The sequence below is a fragment of the Scleropages formosus genome, chromosome 6 (genome assembly GCF_900964775.1).
Source record: "Scleropages formosus chromosome 6, fSclFor1.1, whole genome shotgun sequence".
Lineage (NCBI taxonomy): Eukaryota > Metazoa > Chordata > Actinopteri > Osteoglossiformes > Osteoglossidae > Scleropages > Scleropages formosus.
Window position 1 is genome coordinate 20,424,049 of NC_041811.1, and position 24,946 is coordinate 20,448,994.

Genomic DNA, 24,946 nt, shown 5'->3' on the forward strand with positions numbered 1-24,946 from the left:
GATATGACAATGAAAGGGGGTGCGGTGGCGCAGTGGGTTGGTCCACAGTCCTGCTCTCCAGTGGGTCTGGGGGTCAAGTCCCGCTTGGGGTGCCTTGCGACAGACTGGCGTCCCGTCCTGGGTGTGTCCCCTCCCCCTCCGGCCTTACGCCCTGTGTTGCCGGGTAGGCTCCGGTTCCCCGTGACCCCGTATGGGACAAGCGGTTCTGAAAATGTGTGTGTGTGTGTGTGTGTGATATGACAATGTGATTATTTTCATGTCAGTGCTTAGTATACATGTGTAGTACACATTTTATTTTAAAATGGAAGAAGCTTGAGTTCATCACTACTTACATATATTTATTTAGTTTATGCATTTCTTCAAAACTATTTACAATGCATTATCCATCTATACAGCTATGCAATTTCTACCAGAGCAATTTAAGGTAAGTACCTTGTTCAAGAGCACTACAGCGAGAGGTAGAATTCAAACTGGCAACCTCCTAAAGGCAGGATAAATTCAAGGAAATCAAAAACACATTCTTGGATTTTCTATTACATTTCTATTGAAACAGGGGGTGTAGCAGTGCAGCCCTCTCCCCCTTCAGACCTGAGCCCTGTGTTTCTGGGATAAGCTCTGACACCCCACAACCCTGCTTGGGACAAGCAGTTGTTCAAATTGGTTGGTTGGTTCTCTTCAAATGTGTCACTCTTGTACATTTATTGTTTTCCTGCTCAGTTTAAACCTACATATATATATACACACACACCAGCTGAAACTGCTTCTTCCATACAGGGTCACGGGGAGCCAGAGCCTAACCCAGCAACACAGCTGGAGGGGGAGAGGACGCACCCAGGATGGGACGCCCGTCTGTGCAAGGCACCCCAAACGGGACTCGAACCCCAGACCTACCGGAGAGCAGGACCCGGTCCAACCCACTGCACCACCGCACTCCCCTCCCCTACATATATAATCTAAGCATTTTTTTTTTTTTTTTTTCAGAGAAAAAAGCAAAATAAACCTTTTGGAATTCATCTTACTGATTTTGTAAACGTTTTTGCAAAATTGTGACACGTTGTCTGCCCTCATTATAATACACACAGCATTCAACCAGATACCATATCACATATAATGATCATACATGTAATGTGTGTAATTTCCAACAGCACCTCTTAAGGTATTTATTGGCCTTTTTTCCCATTGTCATCCAGCAGGTGTCGCGATAATTCAAAACACCGAAATCAAAAAGTTACCTTCAGTTTCGTGGTTTTCATAAGAAATGTTTTTCTGTTAATGTAAGACGTATAATTCCAGTTATTTCTTTCATGTGCCTAAACGATTTATTTTTAAAATAATCACAATCGCCGTCCACTTCGAATTTATTTTCCACTTCTTTACAAACTGAGTATTCTAAAATACAATACTGTTTTTTTTTTTAAATAATATTTTTAATTGATTAGCAGTAACACTCACTGGGTCATAGCAAGAAAGAAACAAACAGCAACGCAGAAAGATTATGAATACATTCCCATACACAAGACTCAGTTAGAAAGTACCCGCAATAACGGTTCATATAATTAGTTACTTTTTAAATCAATATTATTGGGGATATTTTTGTACAGTATTGTTACGGTAATATTTCACTGTAACTTTAAACATGTGTCCTTCTCAATGTTGTACTCATATAAACCCGCTTCGCCCTACGTTTCCCGCCTTACAGCGCGTGCCGTGATCTGAGCGGGTCTGAATCGCCCTACGTGAGTTGGCGCCGGCTGTCCGAGACTCGACTCTTCGGGACACGCTTTCGTGCGCCCACGTATATAATTTACAGCGGCAAACTTCGTCTTCACCGCGCACGACCTGCTCGTTCATTGTGTGTATGAACATCTGGATTTGTGCACACTGACAGTTAGTTAACTGCAGCACCTGGCCGAACGGTTTCTCCTCAGACTCCCCGATGAGACAGGCGGAACGAGCCACCGATACTCGGAGAATCGGACACTCAAAATCAGAGACGAAGAGTTCCGAGTGAGACACTCTATCTGGGACTCTAAGGCCGAAACACCGGGAAATTCAGTGGTGCAGACCAAGAAACTCGGCGAGTTAGAGACCAGCCCCTCAGAAAGACTTGGAGACGGAGGGAGTCCCGGTGACTGAAAGACTGACATGATTGTCTCGAGCCAGAGACTCTGAGAGAGTCAGTCACCGAGTGACCCGAGGTCTCAGAACCTCTTACGGTGAGACAGGGAGTCCAGCTCACACTCCGAAACACGCACGTCCGTCAGTAACTCAGAGACAGAGTCCCAGAGACGCAAAGACCCCGTAACTCAGAGACGGAGGAGACTCTACCTCCCCCTTTCTAGGTGACGTTGCGGAGGGACGGTGCTTTAAATATGGAAAGGAGAGGCTTGGCGCGCGAGCGGGTGTCAGACACGCTGCAGCACGCGGGCGGAGCGCGAGGGTAACACTGCTCACGCAAAGCTCAGCGGCATCGCCAGCGCCGGGCACGTTCGCCCGGAAACCCTTTTAAAATTTAGGGTTTTAGAACAGACCAAGCAAGAAGTTATTCCCTTGCGAGGTCAGGCTTTTCTCTTTTTAAACTAGTATAACTAACCGTTGTGCCTCATAATTTGTGGTTTTCGTTCGGAAGCGGAGAATATTTTGTACTAACTAAGTTAGTAAAAAGTTTGAGTGGCAGTGCGAAACGGATTTCGGAACACAACTTGTCTGTCACGAGGAGGAAAAACCGTGCGCTTGAAGACACAACAAAACAGCATGAGCGTCGACAAGAGCAAGTAAGTGTTTAAAAGTTGTGTCAATGCCTTTTTGTGTGGTTTTATATAGCGCCGGTTTGCTGTGCTGGTGCGTTGGCGCACGTTTTTCAAATACTCAGCCCTGGTCACAAGTGAGGAAGGTAACATAATACGCTCCTGCTGGTGGAGCGCTCAGCACTAACTCAGTACATGGGACTTGAACGCAGCTGCTTCGCGTGTTCCGCATGCGGAGCTTTTTCAATGCGTACGACTCTTTAAATTGTCTTACATGTGGTACGTGTTACTTGGCTGTGACCGCCGTGGCGGTGTCTGCGGAGGAGCAGCAGCAGCAACCGCCGCTCCGCTCCTCTTCGTCGCGACTCTTTGTGTAAATACGGTAATCTGTTTTCCAGGAAGAAGTCGTCACGATCCGTTAAAATCCCCTCGCAAACCAATAAATGGCCCTGTTTTACCACGCAGGGGTTAATTAAGACACGGACGCGGTCGAACGGTGTTTAAATGCTCCAATAAAGTACCCCATCTTCCACGGAGTTCTGCTTTTTTCTTTTTCGTTTAAAGCACCACACAGTCACAGTGCAGCCTTTAGACTTGAGCTACTACTATGTTATGGCGTTCTCTTCAGCATTAAACGACACATTGAATTAGACTGCTAGGCAGTTGGTGAAATTATTTTAAGTTTTTGAAAAAAGTATTTTCCTTATTTTTTCCACGCGAAAAAAATAAATTCTTTGCCTGGTGAATCCAGTTCACAATCTCATTATCGCGAAGACGAATATTATAAGCAAGTATTACATAATTTACGGTAGCGTCTTGTGATCATTTTCCAATTATAATTTTTTTTCTAATTACATTGACTTAAAAAAAAATGGGTAGCCTCCCACATTTTAATTGTCCCAAAGAGATCTGTAATTCCACTTAATAGTCTGTGTTTTCTTCGCATTCATTGTTCTAATAAAGCCAGACACTTTACCAGGAAACTTCACTGTCATCTCTGAGGTGATTTTCTTTTTACCCACATTGTTGACATTGGTGACAAGGTACCGGATTGTACCCTGGTGATTTTCAGTGTTTGATACTTTTACTATGATTTACCTACTTATACAGCAGGGTAATTCTTACTGTTTCAATTCAGGTAAGGACCTTGATCATAGTACAGCAGCAGGTGTGTAATTTGAACCTGAGACCTTGAGATAGTAAGATGATGGCCCTAAACTGCCAGCTTTATTCTGAACTCTTTGAAGTGTTGTAGTCATTTTCTTCTACAGGACTGTGTGACAGGTGAAAACTGTGAGCCTTGCATAAGTACACCTGAAACTGTGTGGCTTGCAGGTGGTACCTGTGCAAATACGGTACGTGAACATTCCCGAAGCTGCTCAGTGGAAGCTGTCCTCCTTTGTAATTCCAATTTTAGGTCTTCGTTTAAGAGGAGGTGTCACTGGTGTCAGTTGGTGACTTGGCAGACCTGATAGATTTGGTGATTTATCTTGGCACAAGGTAGAGTAGTTTAGTTAGTCAAACAGGATAGGGAGTTTCTGCGCTGCTAATACCGCAGCAGGACATTACCTACTCAGGTCTTCACAGTGCCCTTCCTTGGAATGGAATGGAGAGTTGACATGAGACAGGCTGTTTAAACTTTATTTTATCTTTAAAGCCTTACGGTACTTCAGCCGTGAACCTTTTTTCCTTCCCCCTTCTTCAGCTGGCTTTACATAGAAGCCACACAAGTTCTTTGGCTGGCTTCTTCTTTGTGCAATGAGAAAGGCCCACAAAATTTGAACGCATTGACTGTACAAACTGGTTTGATTGTCCAGGTCTTTATTTTTCACATTTCCCTTTTCTGATGTAATCATTTCCGTGTAGGTCTATTTCTAGCTGTCATCAACCCCAAATTTGCTTACACGGCAGTATGGCCAGGAGTGGTGGACGCTCTCTGACAGACAGTTTAGTTTGTGATTAACTGACTTCAGGAGTACAGGATCTGAAGGCGTCTCCACTGTTCACTATCATGGGAGCCTCTGCTGGTGACAGTTTTAACATCTGTGATGTTCTAGCAACAATAAAATAATACTAGTCGATGTTATTTTAGTCCAATTGAAATTAAATGTTTTATAAAAATGTCAGATAAAATGTTCTTTTCCCATTTTTAAATTATTTTTGTCCTCCTTTTGTGTGTCTCATCTGTGTTCTGGTTTCATCTCACCTTCCACAGACTAGTTTCAGGTGAACTGGTGCCTCTGAATTGTCTGTAGTATGTTAATGCCCTATGATGTACTGGTGTCCCATTCAGTACATAATTTGCCTCGCTCCCTATGCTTCCACGAGAGGTGTTGGACCACCATGACCCAGCTTTGCACAAGTGACTGTTGATAATGGGGCCGAATTACATCTGTTTTGTTGCCAGTAGATGCAAGGCCATTCTTCATGTCTTCAGGGTACAGATAGGCATCTGAAGGTTGCTGCCACCACTCACACACCATGTGAGGTTTTCTGCAGTTGGTCGGTGCTGACACAGTTTTAATGGATCTCGGTTTTGGCCCTCACAAAGGACTCTTTCTCAGTGAGGCCCTGCGGGGGCCAGGACAGTAATCACCAGATTCCAGTGTTTGAAAGTGATTTCCCTGCATTCCATAGGTAGTGGCAATCTTCACTAATGGAGAAAAATAGTCTACATGTTGTAATGTCCTATTTAACGAATAAAAATTTTAAAACTGCTGCGATATATAACTTCACAAGTTTTAAGCTTTTTCAGTGTGGAAGAAAGAAAAATGTTTGATACAAAGTGCTCATTGAGGTTCATGTGGCTAAAACAGCCACTGTTTCTTTTTGAAGCTGAAGCGTGTGCCAGGAGAGTTTGTGTGGAGTCCACTGTATCAGCTTACTGTATCTCCACTCCAAGCTGGGTTGACTGTAATAGAGGGTGCCCATAGGAAATTTAGATGAGTTTAGCAGTGTTATCAGAAGAGTGATTTGTATCCTTCCTGTCTCTGTTTATTTTCCAGCTTCTCCAGCTCTTTTCAACTCTGAACACATAATGGGCAACATGGATGTGGAGAAAGGGTGTATGAAAGCTGAATGATCAATAATTAATTTTCCTCTTAATGGAGGAGCGACGCAGCATGCGATATCACATTGTACTACAATAGACACATCTGGCTTAAACTGTCATTCATTACCATGTTCCCTGTTCTTATGGCACAGGCTTATATCCCCTGTGAGTTATAGGCCTAGATCTGTCTCTTAATCATATATTTGGCAGCTTTAGGCATACGGGAGGTTAGTGGACCACGCTTCTCCGTTGTCTCAATTTGTGCTTACTCGTAAGAAGGCAGCCACTTATACGATGAAATTCAAACTAGCAGTTGGCGATATCTTAAGGGCAACATATAAAGTGTGTTCTGTGGGGTGGGGGCCATTTGTGGCATTGACCACACTTAACAGGACCTTTTTTAGCCAGCCTGGCCTGCTATATACCTGTGCCAATGAGACTGAAAAGTGCACGTGTGGTCTCCGTCCCCCAAGCTATGCAGCAGGTTTTCAAGAGCAGGTGGACTGGATTAGACACAGGCCTGGACATGACACCACCAAGCATCAGTTTGCCCACGTGTTGCACGTGCAAAAATTTCAGAGCAAGGGGCACCTTTGGTTTCTAAATGTGATGGACTGCAGTGTTTCTCCGATTACTTTTGCCCAAGCTGTTCACCCGCCCCTTTCGGAGAGCTGCAGTCTCTGGTTTCACATCGGCCAGGTGGACCTTACCCAAGTCAACCAGCCTTGCTGGATGTCTGTAACTGCAACTATGTGGTGGTGGGAGAGGTAGTGCCCCAGCTGCAAAACGTACAACCCATACCCCACACACCAGTTTTTTTTTTTTCCCCTTTCTGTAGAGCCACCAAATCATAAAGAAGGATATTAAAATGGAAGAGCTGACGTGGAAGCAAAGAAGTTTTTCTTGTTTCTCTTAAGTTATTCCCTGCCATCACATCTTCCTTCAATTTTTAACAATCCATACCTGAGCTGAAACGGATGACACATAAAGTTAAATATTTTTGTACATATCTTCCCTCTGCATTCCTGATTCCAATCTTGTGGTTAATCTTATTTCCTCTTGTCTTAAAGATGGGTCATATATTTGCTTCCTATTTTACAAAAAAGGGACTTGGGAGATTGCAAAATTCCAGTCTCTTAGGCTTTGTTAATGGTTCTCCACTATTATATACAGAAATAGTTGTCTGATTTCAGTTTATTTCATACTGGCAACATAGCTACATACTTTCTCTGACCCTGCAGTGATAACTTTTTCCCCCACTTGATTTAATTTTTAGTATATACTGTATTGAACGTCTTGCACATACAGATTGCACATGTACTGCATGTCTCATACATACGCCAAGACTACCAGAGGTAGTACTTCACAAAGGACTGACTTGTCTCTCTGCACAGGGAGCTGACTTGTGGTCCCTACCTGAAAGAGTTGCCTTTCAGATAAAGAACTGTTCGTGTTCTTGTATGTTTCTCTTGAGTAAAGCTGGGCTAATCCTCAGAGGACAGGTCATTATTAGATTGCCACGTGATGTGTAACTTATTAGTAACTCAAGGAGTGGAGGATATCCTGCAGTTGGAGAGGTGTGTCATTGAATGCAGTGCACAGTGATGGAACTCCCTCTGATAATGTGAAGTTTTGCACAAGGCTGCCTGCCTTTCCTGAATATCATCAGCAGTCTGATACCACCAGCATATGTGAATCTGTTACTCCCATCATCCTTGCTCCATTCCATCATTCCAGTAGCTACATCCCCCAGTTAGGAAGACACCCCCCCCGAGTATTTGCTTAGCTGGAGCCCCTTCAATGCCCTTGCCAAGCCAAATTCCTTGGCGGTCAGCAGTGAATGCTAATGCCATCAGCCAGGCAGATTTATAATCTCAGACACAGCTACAGCAAGAAGTGTGAATTTTTTTTTTTTCCTCCTTTTCTCCCCCCCACCCCTTCCTAGGGTGGAGGATGAGGCAGTGGTGGACAGAGGAGCATCCTTCATCAAGCACATCTGTGATGAGGAGGAGGTGGAAGGTAGGATGCACACATTCCTTTCATCTTTCGAAGGAGTTTGTTACAGCCAGTGAAACCTTTGGATGCTTTAACTGTGCTTTTGTTTAACTCTTCTTTTCTTTTCTCCAAAGCGATTAGGTGTTAGATTTGTATGCTAAAATAATTAGTTATTTACCCATTCATACAGGTGGGTAATCTTTATTGTATAAACTGAAAGTTAGTTCCTTGATCAAAGGTAATACAGTGTGAATAGAGATTGGAACCTGGGGACAGCTGATAGCACAGTGGTTAGAGCAACTGCCTTTGGACCCAAAGGTTTCAGGTTTGAGGCTCACCTCCAGCTGTAGTACCCTTGAGCAAGGTACTTACCCTGAATTGCTCCAGTAAAATTACCCCGCTGTATAAACGGGTAAATAATTGTAACCTTAACATTAGCTTAAAAGCATCAGCTAAATGAATAAATGTAAAGCTGGGCCCTTTCACTACAACTGACTGTGCCTGCTGTCAGCCCTGTACAGGCATGTTGTACTTTTACATGTCATTTTTAATTACAACTTTTGTTTTATTGTTGAAGTAAAAACACTTAATATAGTTATGGTGAAAGCTACGTAGTGATTAGCACTGCTGTCTTTGGACCAAAAAGTTGCAGTTTGTAATGCAATCTCCAGCTGTAGTATCCTTCAGCAAGGTTCTTGCCCTGAAATTGCTCCACTAAAATCTTATTCAGCTGTGTAAATGGGTAAATTATTGTAATTAGTCTAACATTGTAAGTTGCTTTGAAGAAAAGTATCAACTAAATGAGCAAATGTTATACGATAGAGGCAAGGGGAGAAAAGAATCAATCCAGACATAAGACCTTTTCTTTCAACAATCCCTCTGTCCAGCTGGTTGACAGTGGGGTTGCTAGGGTCATGCCTCATGTTTGCAGGTACATTTCTATGCTTGTACTCACACTCCTGTAAATGGGACGGTTGATAGTATAGTGGTTAGAGCTACTGCCTTTGGACTCAATTACAGGTTCAAATCCTGCCTCAGAGTGTAGTACCCTTGATCAAGACACTAAATGAATAAAAATAAATGGGTGCATCTTCCACGGTAAGTGGCAGCCTCTGATTTCTCTGTAGCCCCTGTTCCTCCTTGCCAACAATAATATAAACTATAAGGACATTGCATTGCTGTATGAGCTGCAACTTGCATTTTTACAGCAGATCCAGAGCTCTGCAAACGGGTTATGGTTTTCACACCACATTTAACCCCTGTTGTCTTGTCTCAATGACGAGGGATACAAATACAAGGCATGAATCCCTCGTTGTTTTCTGATTGCAACTGCATGTGAAAGGTTCCTTATTCCCTGCTTTATTAGACTGCCTTCTCTTTAACAATGAAGCTTATAAATTGATGATGCCCTCATTTGTAATGTGAAAAAAAAACATTAGAGGGTACAAATGTAAACCAAGCATTGTCACACAAAACACTGCATCACTTCTGCAGGAATATGAAAATATACCTTTTTGTTTAGATGTAGACTTACTCTTATTCCAGACAGTTGATGCCATGATGTTTTTTTTATATCATCTGGCACTTTGTCTAATTTGTTTAGTAGAGTTCAGTTTAGCTCAAGATCAGGAACCTTTTGCTTTTCAGGTGTCTGGGCTCTTGACTTATAACAGTAGCACTGAAATATAGCCGAGGAGGTGGCGGCAAACGACTTGCAAAAGTTCCATTGATTATCCACAAAGTGGGGGAAAAAAACTGCGTTTCAGACAAGTATAATTACACTTTGAGTAGTATCTAAAATACTGTGTGTTTTGTCACTTTGCCACAAAACAATTATGTAAGGGTAAATCAAAAAGTATGTATCATTTGTATTCAAAAGACTTTTTGGCTAACCCTTGTAGAAGCATTTCAGTTTGTATTAATATAAACCTGCTGAACTATGCTTCTATAAATTACGCTTAATGTCTTACCAGTGTTATCTCATGACCTTATCTTACTTTTGTTACCCAGCAAGTCGCTGGAAAAACATGTCCATTTTCTTTATTGGGTTCCCTCTCTGCTCTGGAAACGCACTGGATTCCCTTCTTTCAGAGGATATGTTGTAGTAGAGGAATTAAACATGAAAAGCTATGAATGAGCAGTACTATTCCAAGTATCAGCCAGTTTACGATCAGCAGTGGTAGTAATATAATACTGCACCTGAAATTAAAACAAGGTGCATTCAATTATTTTCTTCCATTTTTTTTCCAGATTAAACTCTAATAAACGTGGTATAAAATTAATGGAGCTAATTCCTTTATCAGACTTAATTGAAATTTTATGGTTGTTTTGTCTTCGATTATTGACTAAATACATGGATTAATAATGGGGAATAAACACAAAACCACGATTTCATTCCAAATTGTGCCAGGTTCCATTAATTTAAAATGTCTTGTTTTTTAACTGTGTGCAAAATGTTTACTGTAGGTTCTTCAGTTTTTGACCAGAAAAAAAGGTCCTCTCTGCTAGTTCACCATGTAGCAGGTGACATTTATTCATATAGCACCAACATAGCATTTCAGACTAAAGACATTATCTCTATCATTGTTGAAGACCGGGTTTCAATAAAACAATTCAGTAGGCAAGAACATACCTAAATCCAAATTTGCTACATGTGCACACATAATTACATCTGTACAAGTATTAATGGTCTCTGAAACATAAGAGCAATATTTGATGATAATAGAAGCCTGCATTTGTGTTACAAAGTTTTGTCTGTGAAGTACAAGTCATTGTCACTGTATTGTCTAGTGATCAGTGAAGTCACTTTGCACAAGCACAGTGCAATTAAACCTCCCTGGGTTCAGTGCTTGGAGGAAGACAGAAGTCAAAGGATGTTTTGACAGTTAAGGTTTTCTTAACCAAAATTTTTCAATGTGACATTTGTTGACAGGACTAAGCTTAATGTAGTAGCACAGCTATAAACATGGTACAAGCAGAGTTTTAAGCTTGAAAGGCTGGAAGGTTTTTCGAATAAATAAAATGTGACTTCTTGAATGGATTCATACAGGATGTGGTCTGGTGGCCTTTGAAAGACAGACATTGTGAGCGAGCTTGTGAGCGAGCTCTTGAGTGAGTTTTTGCAGATAAAATCTATGTATATGCTGAGGTTTTATTTTGCGTGTCAAACTGAGTATCTGAGGGATATGTCTCTCTAGTTTCTTAGCTAATGCTTTCTTTAACAGAAACAATTATTTGTACAGCTGTTTTTGTTCCGTTATAAAATTATCCCTATTCATTCCAAACAGCTTAAGCATAAATACAAAAAAAACAGGTTCTTTGAAGATGTCATTTAACCCTGGCACCAAAAATGGTTTGGTTTCAAGATGGAAAAACTGTCAGCATTGCTAGATAAGCTCCTTAAAACATGTTTTTATCTGTATGTGTTTTAGTGATCATGTGGTATCTACCAAATTATCAGCAAACCATTAAATTGTTAATCGTTTGGCTACCCACCGGCTTCAATGTTAGACATGATTACATAGGATTGTTGGCAAAAACTGAGATCCTGTGCACCAAGCTGTACTGTTGTGCTGCATCCCCGCAGGTCACCACACAGTCTACATTGGCGTGCATGTGCCCAAGAGCTACAGGAGGCGGAGGCGCCACCGCAGGCGGGCCGGCCACAAGGAGAAAAAGGAGAAGGTTACGGAAAATGCCAATGACAAATCTGATGGGGAGACTGTGGAGGAGGCTGGTACCAGCATCCTCAAACCACTCAGTAAGTTTTTTTTTTTTTTTTTTTTTTTTTTTTCCCCCCCCTCTTCTTCCTCCTCCTCCTCTCTCCTCTCTTTAATGTCAGTCACCCAGAAACACTGCACATTATTCCACCTGTGTCAGCAAACTCTTCAACAACAAAATGTCTAGGAGGAGAAACTGACCACTATTGAATTTCTGTGTGGAAGCTGACAGATTCCATTAACCTTGAGTATTAAGGCCTGTACATGTGCTCCACATCCATCAGGAGCTATTAGGTGTACAACTGCTCACAGCTGGGTGTTTGCAGATGTATGGGTGGAACCTGCTGAATGATGCTCTCATCCAAGTGTGTTTATATTGCCAAATGAAATCTGCTGCTAGCAAGTGAAAAGAAATGGGTGCTTTGCAGTATGCGCTTTGGAGGAGTTGTGTGTCTGTTAACCCATCTCTCATCCTCTCATAGATGACACATTGTGAATGGAAGATATAAGAACTTCAAAATTAGCAATAATTAAACTGGAGAACAAAAGAGATGCATTCTGCCTTCAAAGATACTTTTCAGAAAATCATTAACTGCAATTTAATGTGGCCTTACCTTTTGCATTGTCTCTGGAATCTCGACAGGCCTTTGGGATTGTTCATTTACAGGATGTAGTGCTTTAAACATAACCCTTGTAGATCATATAACTAACACATACAGGTTGTAAACTGTTCATTTGGATTAATGGGATGACACATTTGGGTGACTTCTGTTGATGTATCTATTTCTTTGGGTCTACCTCATCAGTCAGTTCCATAGGGTTATTAGAAAAGGTGTGGACAAGCTATCAGCAAGGTTGAAAATGGTTCTTTACACTAGTGTTAATCAGAACCTATTTTATACATGTTCTTGTTATTTAATGATTCACACAGCACATTTCACAAATGTTATTTCTCCCTCCAGCCCATGAATTTCTCAGGAAGTATTTTTTATGTACTTTATAAAATGTGTTGAAAAAATTGCATACAGTATATAAAATAAACTTGCTTAGGTGATCTGAGTATTAAACACTTGCATAATTGTACCAGAAATGATTTTGATCAATAACTAAAAATAATGTAAGCTTTTTGCACAATGCAAGAACTAAATGTCTGAACAATGCTTTTTTCCTCCAACTGATACTTGTGTTTATCTTGGGTTGAGAAGAGAAGTTCAGGAAGTCTAATTGACGCTTTCAGGCAGTGGTATTGTGTTAACAATTTAAAAAAAAAAAAAAAATATCTGGCATCATAAAATTTAGGCACAACATCCCTTCCGTGGGTTTTAATTTGAGGTTTCGTTTACTGACTTCGCTCCAGCCTATCCTATTGGCTTCCACATCCCCATAGTCACAGGATGGACTGGTTTGGTAACTTTTGTGCCTGGCTGTGTGGCAAGTGCGGACTTTGCTTCACTTCAGTTACTTTCCATTCTGAGGCATTATGAGCCAAGTCATTATTCATATTTGCATTCATATGAGGGTATGTTTGCAACTGTTTTAGAACATGGTTGTATTTGTAGGAAGTAATAAAACAAGCTTATTCTGAAAAACCTTTATTGTAAAGACTGAAAATACCCTTATATTACTTTTGTAAATTATATAATATATAGCTTTACTTAAACTTTTTTGAAAAGTGTGGCAAATAGTCCCCCCCTCCACAATTTGTGGTATGTTGGGTTATGCGTATGTATTGGTGTCAAGTTTAGTGTGAAAATGAAGAGTATACTCATGTGACTCAAAATCTGACATGTAGAAACCAGAAAGGGTTTCAGATCTAAATACATACTTGAGTGTTTCAAAGCAACAATTGACTCCTAGATTGGGCACATATATTTCAGTGCAGCTGATATGTGATATCTAGCTCACATGCTCCTCCCTTTGCCTTCCCTGATAGGCTCTTGCATAATTTTAGAAGTGGAATTTGCCAATGAGATTTGCTTACAGCACAGGGCTGGAAACATCTGCAGGAGGGGTTGTTTTACGGCCACGAGGGTTACTGCATTCTCCTACTTAAGAGGGTTCAAGGATTATGTTGGAGCTTCCCACATATTTCACTTTAAAACCCATCTTGTTAGGTCCTTTTTTAAGAGAATTTTTATTTGCAATCAGTAGATTTACCTTCTGTACTGAATAATTTGTTGTCTTTATGGTTTTTGTGTAGAAAACGTGATCATTGCTGGCGATTGATGTTTATAGAACTTCATGAAATGTACTCTGTGCAGTATTTATAAATATGGCCATTTTTTCTTGTACCTGGTTCATATGTAGTGTAATTAAATAGCATGAATATTTATTTATTTAGTATAGATGTGATTTTATTATTTGATTTCTTCACATGGTCATATTGGCTCATGCATACTTGCATGGAAACGGCATTAGTATTGTATTTTTTTTTTAAAGACCTGTTTGTGTTCCTCCGTGACATTGATCAAATTTACTAATATTTTAAACTTTCCATATATATTTTCAGTATTTAGATTGGGTTTTCATAGCTTTTCAGTGGTTTATCTGCATTTGCCCTGAATCTCTGTTGCCATTCTTAGCGAACCCTACCGAACAGGGATATTTGAAACATCACACTAATGAGTTCAGTTAGCTCAGTTTAGCATGTGACAGTAGAACCAGTCCTGCACATCTAATTGCCCATTAAAGTGTAGGTGTGGGAATGAGAATTTTCTTTAACAGCACTTAACAAACTCATGAAGAATGAGGGGTCAGCCAGAGATCTTGAGTAGTGATGCAAGGAGTCTGACAGGGTTTTGGGGTCAGATGATAGTTTGTGGACTTCGGGGGTGGGAGGATGGGAGTGCCCTTGTGCTCCTTACCACAAATGAGTGAGTGTTTTTAACCTGACACATGGCAGATACAGCAAATAATAAAGATATGCAGTCAGGTGTTCACTCTTTGAATAGTTTTTTCTTTCTTTTTTTTGTTTGGTAAAACACTATTTAAATATATAGATTTGAATAGGCTTGTATGGGGCTTGCTACATGCATACATCTGACATTACTATTATGGCAGTGTGGCCATTTGTAATGCTTATCAATAGACAATATAGATGAAATGCATAAAAGAACTTTTAGTTCATTGCAGTTTACTTTTAAAGAAAAGGGTGTGTCATCTGCACTGTAAGGCTTTGAGAGTGTGCGTTGGGTAGATTTGCCAACACTGTCTCTAACTAAAGACTGATCATAAATTTTAAACTATATTTTTATAAATCTTAAAAATGGCATAGAGTGAAACATTTTAACTGAAAAAAGGTGCTTGTCACAGCTTTAAGACTGAGTAGTCCAGAACTCTACTGCAAGCAGGACATTCTGCTACATGCAAAGAATGAATGATGGTAATCTTCAGTTTGTAGGAGATCAGTGCCATCTCATAGAACACATACTTCATGTGTTAGTGTGAACCTAAAGAGATGTGCCTTGAGAGATAGTATCTGCTTTCTACTCCTTCTTTCATAGGTTAGCATGGACCCTGTCTAAAAGGAGACTGCACTCCTACTAGTTTGGCCTCTTGTTTTATTTCTGGGCCGGGTCTTAGCCTAGAGCTCTGCTGCTATTTATGCAATTTGTAAAAGAAGATTACTTGGGTAATTCATACACAAGCAACACTAATCCTGCCCTTAAGCACTGCGGCCTGAATGTCTTATTTGGTCAGATATCTGTGTCACTGGCAAATAAGTACCTGATGCACCCATATGACTTGAAAGAATTAACTTTTCAGGAACTGTACAAAGTGTTGAGTGAATTAGGTGATTTAGGGTTAGTGTTGCCTTATGAGGTTGTATAATCTTTTTTCCAGGGTTTGGTGTCAGAGAGCAGTCGTAACCTTCACTTTTAAAGCCCCAGAGAAGGATAATCATGTGCCCAACACGGGATGGAATGTTTCTCTTGCTTGCTCAAAGCGCACAGTGCTAATCTTGCCGTAATGCAATTATCCTCTCCATTATAGCCATCTCCTTATGTCATGATTTTATTGTCTTTTTTTCTTCTTTTGCAAGAAAATTAAGGTACCATGACACTGTTTTGTGAAGTTTAGCCAGTTACAGTGTAATAATATACGTTGTGTTAGGTTTAGATGGGTTTGTTCTTATTTCGTAATGATATTAATACTCCCTGCAGTCACATACATGCAACATTTCCTGTTCAGTAACTAGAGGTGCATCTCTTTGGAAACAATTGCAAATATGGATATTGTCTGTCTTAATCTTACTTTATATTTCATTGTAAAAGAAGGATGGAACTTTACACTTAATTTCCTTTAATCCAATAGGGCCTGAGCTCTAAAGTTCTTGTCCAAATTCAGAGCTTAAAAGTGCTTCTTGTTAGAGCTGGGATGACATGTTGAAAACCTCAGTTTCACGTGCATTGCTCTAAAGCTTAATAAAAGACATAAACATCATATGGTAATAAATCTTTATCAGTGATAACTTTATTGTACGGAAGTACATAAACTTAACACATGGGATTGCTTAGGAAATGACGTGTGTTTGTTCAAATGTCTCTTATTTTTTGACACAGCTATTTGCCTTAAACTTATTACTGTGAAAACCATGTCATTTTGCTAGGATTGTTCAACAAGCTTTTAACAAAAAGGCTTTTTGAGTTTAATGTGCAGCAAGCTGAGTACTGGGCAGAGGTTCCTTTCTGCTCACCAGTGCAGTTAAACATCCAAAAGAAACTGAACAAGCCACATTGCAAGAAAAAGTCACTGAAATACGACTCTGCCAGTTGTTATGACAACCAAAAATGAAGAGTTTTGCGGACTTGCTGATGCAAGGAAGACAAGAAATGAACCGTTACGCAGAGAAAAATTATCTAAAGAGTCCATGGACTTTTAAGCGAATGAGCTCAGTGAATAGTTGTGTGCTTGTCACCTGCTTTAGTCGAGGTTTATTCAGATTCTGGGGATGTATTTCATGTATTGGCGTAGGTGTATTCAATTCTTTGTAGGAAGTTGAAAGATATGGCCCAGTTATTGGTTGGGCTGCCCAAGAGATATGTATTGTCCAGTTCTAATCCAACAGGGCAGTAGGTGCAGTGAATTGCAGAAGATGAACATAGCTGCATTTTATGATGTTGTCTGGAGACCATTTTAATCTCTGTTTGAGATGAACAGCATAATATAGGAAATTTCCCAGTGGGTTTTGCATACAGAACAAGGTTTAGACTGAGTGTGAATCTTGAACAGTTTCAATTCCTTGCTGTCTTTTATGAAAATGGGTACTAAACAATGTTAGCCAACGCAGTATCCACTTCCTGCAAATTTAGCATTTGCAATAATAAGAAAACAATAGGTAAAACATTCTAATAAGACATTTTCCAGAATTCTCATGATTGCTCTGGGTGATAATATTCATGTTACACCATGTATTTGGAGAAGTAAAGGTTTTTGACATTAAGTACTGTATGCATGCACCACCTCTTTCAAAAAGTATGGGCATGAAATGTTTAATGTTGCTACTTCTTTCTACATAGTTTTATGCAGTATCTAATCATTAATTAAAACAATTGTCAAAGTTATCACAAACTGTGGTTGTAACAGGGGGGGGGGTGCGGTGGCGCAGTGGGTTGGACCACAGTCCTGCTCTCCGGTGGGTCTGGGGTTTGAGTCCTGCTTGGGGTGCCTTGCGACGGACTGGCGTCCCGTCCTGGGTGTGTCCCCTCCCCCTCCAGCCTTACGCCCTGAGTTGCTGGGTTAGGCTCCGGTTCCCCGCGACCCCATATGGGACAAGCGGTTCTGAAGGTGTGTGTGTGTGTGTGTGTGTGTGTGTGTGTGTGTGTGTGGGGTTCTAACAGTGCACAATTTTACATCTTTCAACAAAACATGTGTTCTTCCTGATGCTGAATGTGATAGTAGCTGGAATTCTGACAGATTTTGTGGCTTACAGTTAAATCAAAAGGGGAAATGGCACTTTAAGGTTGTCAGTGACCTGAAAGGTGTTCCTAATTCCACCTGTTCCATTGGCATCCTAACAGTTCCATGATGACACTGGGGCTGTTCCTCTTGTGCAGTTTGGTTAACTCCAGCAGAAAGCTAGGTTAATTTTGATTATTTTTTCCAAAAATGGTTAATTCTGATGGAAAATTTTCAAGTGTGCATATTTTAGAATAATGGTTTTGGGTTAGTATGTTACTTTTTAGGTTTTTCTGGTATGAAGCTACAAAGTTCTTATCAAGTCTGGAAAGTATGGTAATTTGGGGAATATTAAATGTAGTTTTTCATTGTGAAAAACCAAGAAAAAAAAATTCCCCCACAATTTACCATCAGTCTCTATGATACATAGTTTAACTTGGAGATTTCTGTGTTTCAGGCGAGAGGCTAATCTTCCTCCAAGTGACTGACTCGGAGTGGTAGTTACATTAAGCCTTTTTGAGGCTGCCAGGGTTCACATTCCCATGTGCTCTGTGTCCCAGACAAAGCAGTCTCTACAGCAATGTGGCTATGAGCTGCACAGCACGCTTAAGAGCTTGCTTTACTGTCGACTGTGTCCGTTTGTTTTAACCTACTAATTCCTAATCACTATACATTTTCCCACCCATATTTAACCCCTTTAAATTTGATTTTTAATCTTCTTTGACTTGAAATGGGATGTTCTGCATTTTGGCTGATTTTTATCTATTGCCTGTTTTTACATGTTTTAAAAGCAGTTGAATTTTATTTGAAACTGATGTTTTATACAGTGATTGACATTTTGTTGACATTAAGGCAGAATAAATCAGACATAAGCCTATTAACTCAATGCTTATCAAGGCTTAGGATTTAGCCTATTTATTTATTTGTAGCTTTTCAGTGTATCAGCCAATATAGACAGCTGAAATTAGGCTGTCCTTTTCTGCATGTACTTCGCTCCAAGAAGAGGATTTCAAACGGTAATACATACTAAAAGAAGCTTCACTTATATCCAACTCTTGGCAGACCTCTCTGTCTGTTACCTGGTGCGTAAAGGCAACTTAAATAAGCTGAATGGTGGAATCTCTGTAGGTCAGTTTAGGAACTCCACTTTGAGAGCAATATCAAACCAGTACCTGGGTCCACGGAAGTGTTACTGTCCACTTCATTTACAATATTTCTATCATAAGGATCTAAGATGTTAGAGCAAATCTTTTACTATAAGGAAGTATTTGCCGCTTCATAATTTTTTTTTTTTTACAACTGTTATGTCAGTTTAAGTTGCTTAGCTAATGCTTTTATGCACAGCAGCTATTTTGGGGGTATTATACAACTGTATATTTTCACCATAACAATTTAGATGAAGCATGTTGCTTACAGTAATACTGCAGGACCCAGTTACAAGTCTGTGTCCATAGCCATTTGGATATGTGCTGATTTGTCACACATGTGTGTGTGTGTGTGTGTGTGTGTGTGTGTGTGTTTGTTTTGACATCGTGTGAGGAGGTAGGTAGTATTTACCTGCTGTGTTAACTATGATTTTAATATGTGTATCCTCAAAGTGTTGTTGGGTTTTGATTTTCTTCAGCAGTTTCAGTAATAATATAGCCATGAGGAACTGAAGGAGCTGTGACAGTATACTGACAAGGAAATGTTACTACTTTTTCACTGTGAAATTTTGTTATGCAATCTTAGTGTCCTTTCCTGTTCACTCTACTTTTACTCAAGGAAGTCTGTGGCTAAAGTTATGACAAGAGCCATTTTACTGTAAGAGGGATTTGTCATTTATGTATACCGTATGAGAATGAAGCACAAGCTATTTCCTTGTCATTGCAGTCTAGAGGAGGTGAACCTAGTCATTGCTCTACCTAAGCTGTTAATGTGTTGGCTTTGGCTAACGTGTTTTAGTACTTAATGTACAAACCACACCTTTCACTGGTCACCTGTTATCCTTTAACAGCCATTCTGCAGTTTTTGTTTTATATTCTTTTCCACAGAATGTTGCTCAAGGTTACAAAAGCAATTTATTTCTTATGATTTCAGTCCATGCCCTTCAGCTCATAATTCCAGTTTTTTTTCTTTGGTAAAACCATGCCTTCTAAATCAGTTTTGTTTAGCTGGTTGAAGATTTTTTTTTTTTCTCTCCTTTCCTCTCTCTCCTCCCTACAGTGTAAATGTTTAATTTGGTTGAAGAGCCTAATCTTTCTTCAGAGTTGTACGATAAACCAGCAGCGGATATAAAGCAGCATTGTTTAAATGCTGTGTTCGGTTCTAAATTCTTTTCTGTAATTAAAAATATTTTAAATGTAGTTAGCATTAACCATCCCGAGGAGTATTTGTATATAATCATGCTTGAAAGCTTCCCCTCATCTTGTAAAAAAATGTTAGGTTAGAAGACTGCTTGCTTAACCTCTCCAAGATCTAGTCAGGAGATTACATTTATTTATTTAGCAGAAGCTTTTCTCCAAAGCGACTTCCAGTGGATACTGTGTAGCGTTATCAGCCCACACACCTTATTTACCAAGCCACCTACACAGACTCGGGGAGAACATGCAAACTCCACAGAGAGCGGGGATTGAACCCATCTCCTCTCCCACCACCCAGGCTTTGTGAGACAGCAGCGCTACTTGCTGTACCACCGTGCCAAGATCATTGTTAATAGTTTAGTAGGTTGAAGCCAGTGGATTGAAGACTATTTAGCCTGACACCACCTCCACACTTCTGCCCACAGTGAAAATATTGATGCTTTGGAAGAGTTTTATGTCTGTGAATGGAAAATATGGGTAACAAAGGAGAATCCTAGGAGTGCCTACAGAAACAGTGCCTGCCAAATATCTAATTACTTTTTTAATGGTAGAAAAAAATGAACACTGTCAGCATTTTGTAAGACCTTCTGGGAACCTGCTGAGATTCTTAGTTTGAATTCTTAGCTAGCAGTCTGCCACTTGCACTACGAAAATCTCGAGAACCATCTTTTTATTGAATTCTAAGGTCAAAAACCATTGTGTTTCCCTGTTTTCCAGTATCCCCTGCTGCTGAGCGGATTCGCTTCATCTTGGGTGAGGAGGATGATGGTCCTCCGCCGCCTCAGCTCTTCACTGAGCTGGATGAGCTCTTATCTGTCGATGGACAGGAGCTGGAGTGGAAAGAGACGGCCAGGTAAACTTTTCTTGGCTTCCTCACTGCGTGACCTACTAGGCAGGCTTAGATTGATGGCTTGTGGGTCTTGTTTTTGTTGCATTTTGTCAGTGATATTAGGGTTTGATTCTAACCAACAGTGTGGCTTCCCATTTACAAATGAATTGACTGTTCCCCTTCCTAAAAAAAAAAAAAAAAAAACAAAAACAACAATCTAGTAGTTCTGATTTACTGTTGACACCATGGTCAGACAATATGAAACACTTCATCAACTGAGCTTCTACAAATGTGAAATCATTATTCAGAGAAGACTATTCAACATATGTGCAATGTGATTTACTGGTTCAGCAAATTAAAAGTTTGGATGTTATTTTTTAAGAAGAATGATGACACCTGTCTTGATAGACAGCACCTTGGTTAGGAGACTTCCTGTTAAAAACATAAATGCAGCATTGTTAGAAACAGTGTCTGGAATATCTTGACAATTATAAGTGGAATTCCCAAGAAAGTTCTGGTTTGTCTGGTGCTATGAGTGTGTGTCATAAGTTAATACAAGATTCTTTTGTTATATGTTGTATCTTATGTAATCTTGTCTTATGAAATTTTTGTGAAACTGAGTCACTGTACAATATTGTTCCACAAAGATGGAGTACTGAACGACATGGGCATCATGTATTATTTGATGTTAGGTCACGTTAGGGTTTTCTGATTAAAACTAACCTGAGTGAGTGGTTGGTGTTTCCACAGATGGATCAAGTTTGAAGAAAAGGTGGAAAAGGGTGGTGAGCGGTGGAGTAAACCTCATGTGGCCACGCTGTCCTTGCATAGCCTCTTTGAGCTCAGAACCTGTATTGAGAAAGGCACAATTATGCTGGATATGGAAGCCTCCACACTTCCCCAGGTTGTTGGTAAGTCCATCCTGGGCTGTGACAGTGAAACACTGCACTTTTACCACTACAGGTTCTGTTGTGATTAACTGGGCTTTGAGACCTGTAGAACATCTTGCTCTTGGTATACAGGTGGAATGCTGATAGCAGTGAGATGAACCAACTCTAACAAACTTTGTGCTTTTAGAAAAATATACAGTTTCATCTTTTTTGGGAATTTCTTCTTGAAGGTTACATTCATTTAGGGTCTCATTCATATCTGTTTAGTGCCACAAGGTATTGTTCCTCAATGTATTTGTGTATTATTCCACAGTAAATGTTACGATGCTCTGCTGAAAGCAGCGAAATGATTGATTATAAACATTCTGTACTGCACGTTTCCTGTGCAATAGTCACTATTAATGCAGTGGAGAACTTTGTCACAAACTGCAGTCCTACTTGTTTTGCAGAAATGATCACTGACAGCCAAGTGGAGAGTGGTCAGCTGAAGTCTGACCTGAAAGAGAAGGTGATATACACCTTGATGCGCAAGCACCGCCACCAGACCAAGAAGTCCAACCTGCGCTCGCTGGCTGACATTGGAAAGACTGTCTCCAGTGCAAGCAGGCTGTTTTCCAACCCAGACAACGGTAATCCTGATGTTGATTTTGCGCTGCATCTATCCCTTTTATTGTGATTAGTAAGCAAGGTGTTTCCAAGTATAAACAGGTTTATCTCTGTTAAAATGACTGTGTACACCATTCAAGAGTCTACATAATAACACTTAAAATATTTTAATACCTTAGGCCACATACTTTCTGACATAAGGCATACATGAGGACAAATGAGCAGAGTTAATGTTTTGACTCATGGTGTGTTAACCAAAAGTAAAGGGGGGTTCTGGTAGTAAAATTATTTAATTATTTTTTTAAAAACTGGTTGTAATGTCAACCTACTGTACTAATTCATATGCATTTTGACCCACAAGTGGCATTTTCATTGAGTTTCAGTTTATCAGTTGTCATAGCTTTGATATTGTGCCTAATATTATTGCTCTGACATTTATATGATGTGTATTTCATTTATAATTGGCCGAATACCAGTTTTTATGGTGCAGATAAGGAAGTTTATATGGATATTATCCTGACACAAATCAGTTTTACAATACATATTGTGATAATGCTTGCAAACAGTGTTTGGCTTGCATTAGTTTGAGAATTTTGAGTTAATTGTAGCACTTCTAACCCTATATATAGGTAATATCTGGTATGTGCAACTTGTCTCCAGTCTGTTAGGTGCTCGTGATTTTGAAACTTTGCTGCACATTTCTGTGCTGTGTGAAAGTATGACTGTAACCAAAATACAAGTCTTTTAAATTCACTCTTGCTCATTCCACAGATCAGTGTGTCCCACAACATATTATTTAAATTGTTCTCATGATTCAGAGTACACAAAGTTGCCTTTAATATATCACAAAGTCTGCTACCAAGACCTGTTATTACAGAGAGTATGAGATGAAGATGTGTTAATCTGCAGCCTTCACTGGGCAAAGTGGCTTTTTGTTTTCTTGGCATTGCAGGGGCTGTGAGATTTTCCCATGGATACACTCCAATTTTTTTTTTTTTTTTTTTTTTTTTTTTTTTTTTCTTTAGTTAGGAAAAGAAATAATATCCCTGTTTAATATACAGTACTGCCCCTAGTTTTCCCAAATAATTTTGTTAGTCATATTCACATAATCTTTGAAACACTGCCATTCTTCTTAAAACTGCTTGCATCAAAGATTTCTCATGTTTTTAAGGATTTTTTTTTTTCTTTTTCTTTTAAGTGCTCATATTTCATAAAACTATAGTACATTGCAAGATGTCACAGATTATTCTTGGTTGCCTCACTTTTATTCCCCACACTTATTGAAAAGTACATTTTTCAAAGATCTTAGTCAGGGATTACCTGTAGCCAAATGCCCCTGTTTGAGGAAAAGAGTCCTGTCAGATTGGATCTCATATACAGCACCACCCATTCTACACATTTAAAGGACTCAAAACAGTACATCAAAGTCAATAACCTGTCTTCCTGTTGTTCACTTTATTCTTTTTGGGATACTGCGGAAAGTCTTGTTTTATTCCGATTGATAATCACAGATGTTAAACCAACTTTAAAATCAACGGTTCCAAAATGATCATGATTCAGAATTTGAAATGAGAACTACTTTAAAGAAAGATAAATTAAATAATGGCCTTCACACTATTGACTTTCTCCATGCACCATAAAACCTAGAGATTTAGTGACATTACAGCTCCTTTCTCTCCCAGTTCTTGTCTGTCTGTCATGGCTTTGTCTTTGGGGGGCTCTGTCAATTCTCTCACTCTCTCCTTCCTTCCTGACAATTTTCCATCCTGGTGTGCAACCTCTTCTTCCTGTTCCTCTTCCTTCAACTAAAGCACGTAATCCACTTGAATACCCTGTGGCGTGCCTTTCGTCCCGAGGCTCAGAGGAGTCGCTGCAAGTCCACAGGAGTATGAGTATGGAATGGCTCAGTAAGTTCCCAGAAACGAAAGAGTTCAGTCTGGGCCACCAGCCTAGAATCAGCACCACTCTGTGTAATTTCATGTGATTCATTGAAATTCAGCAGCAGTTAACATTGTGATTAGGTTCTTACTGTGGTACACTTTAACAATGTGTTTTATTTGAAATTCACCAGTGAAGCAGCTCTATTGAATAAATACATGGAGCAGCTGATAGCATAGTAGTTGGAGCTTCTGCCTTTGGATATCAAGGTTACTGGTTTAAATCTCACCCACTCTTGTAGTACCCTTGAGCAAGATACTTGCCCTAAATTGCTCCATTAAAATTACACAGCTGTATAAATGATTTTTTTAATATCTGAGATATTTTGCTGTTTAATTTTTGTAAATGATTTCAAGGTACTTATTACATTTGTCAGCCACTTGACATTTTCCATTTTTTTCTTTGTACTGAAGCTCTGTGCTTGAAATAACCCAGAAAGAATTGTATGTTTAGTGATGATTAAACTGGATATTTATCGATGGGGCCCCAGTAGATTTGCTGGCAGCCATTTGTGTGGAGCAGTCAGCCAGACCATTTAACCTTCACACTTTATCGACATGTTACATGGAGTGCTGCCTGTGGCCATGGCCAGCAAGCTATGTCCTTCACTGAAGAATAGTTTGCTCGCATCCATCAGCAGTTTTGTTCTGTCACAATGGCTTTCCCCTAAAAGCAAACAAACGTGCTTCATGACGCAAGGAACCTGGGACAAAGAGGCACGCTCACAAACACGTGATCAAACTCACATGCACCTATATGCATATAGAGCCAAGACGTAGTATTCTGTTACCAGGCAGCCTGTGATAGATAAATTTTGATGGTGGATGACATTCCCACTGGTATCCTTGATTATGGATGTCAGAATGAGTTAGATCTTGATACCTGTGTGCTGTGGATCAACTAGGAAGGAAACCCATTTCTATAATGTTT

At 39.9% G+C, this 24,946-nt stretch overlaps 1 protein-coding gene across 1 annotated transcript in view; it reads left to right on the forward strand.

Moving 5' to 3' along the window:
• Window positions 1-2,411: 2,411 nt before the first annotated feature.
• The window catches only part of LOC108925075 (electrogenic sodium bicarbonate cotransporter 1-like), a 46,248-nt gene continuing 23,713 nt past the window's right edge, over window positions 2,412-24,946 (forward strand). The window contains exons 1-6 of the mRNA XM_018736801.2: window positions 2,412-2,774; window positions 7,745-7,818; window positions 11,381-11,554; window positions 20,471-20,606; window positions 21,333-21,493; window positions 21,922-22,101. Coding sequence (XP_018592317.1) covers window positions 2,755-2,774; window positions 7,745-7,818; window positions 11,381-11,554; window positions 20,471-20,606; window positions 21,333-21,493; window positions 21,922-22,101 — 745 coding nt within the window. The 5' untranslated portion in view covers window positions 2,412-2,754. The remainder of the gene's footprint in view (window positions 2,775-7,744; window positions 7,819-11,380; window positions 11,555-20,470; window positions 20,607-21,332; window positions 21,494-21,921; window positions 22,102-24,946) is intronic.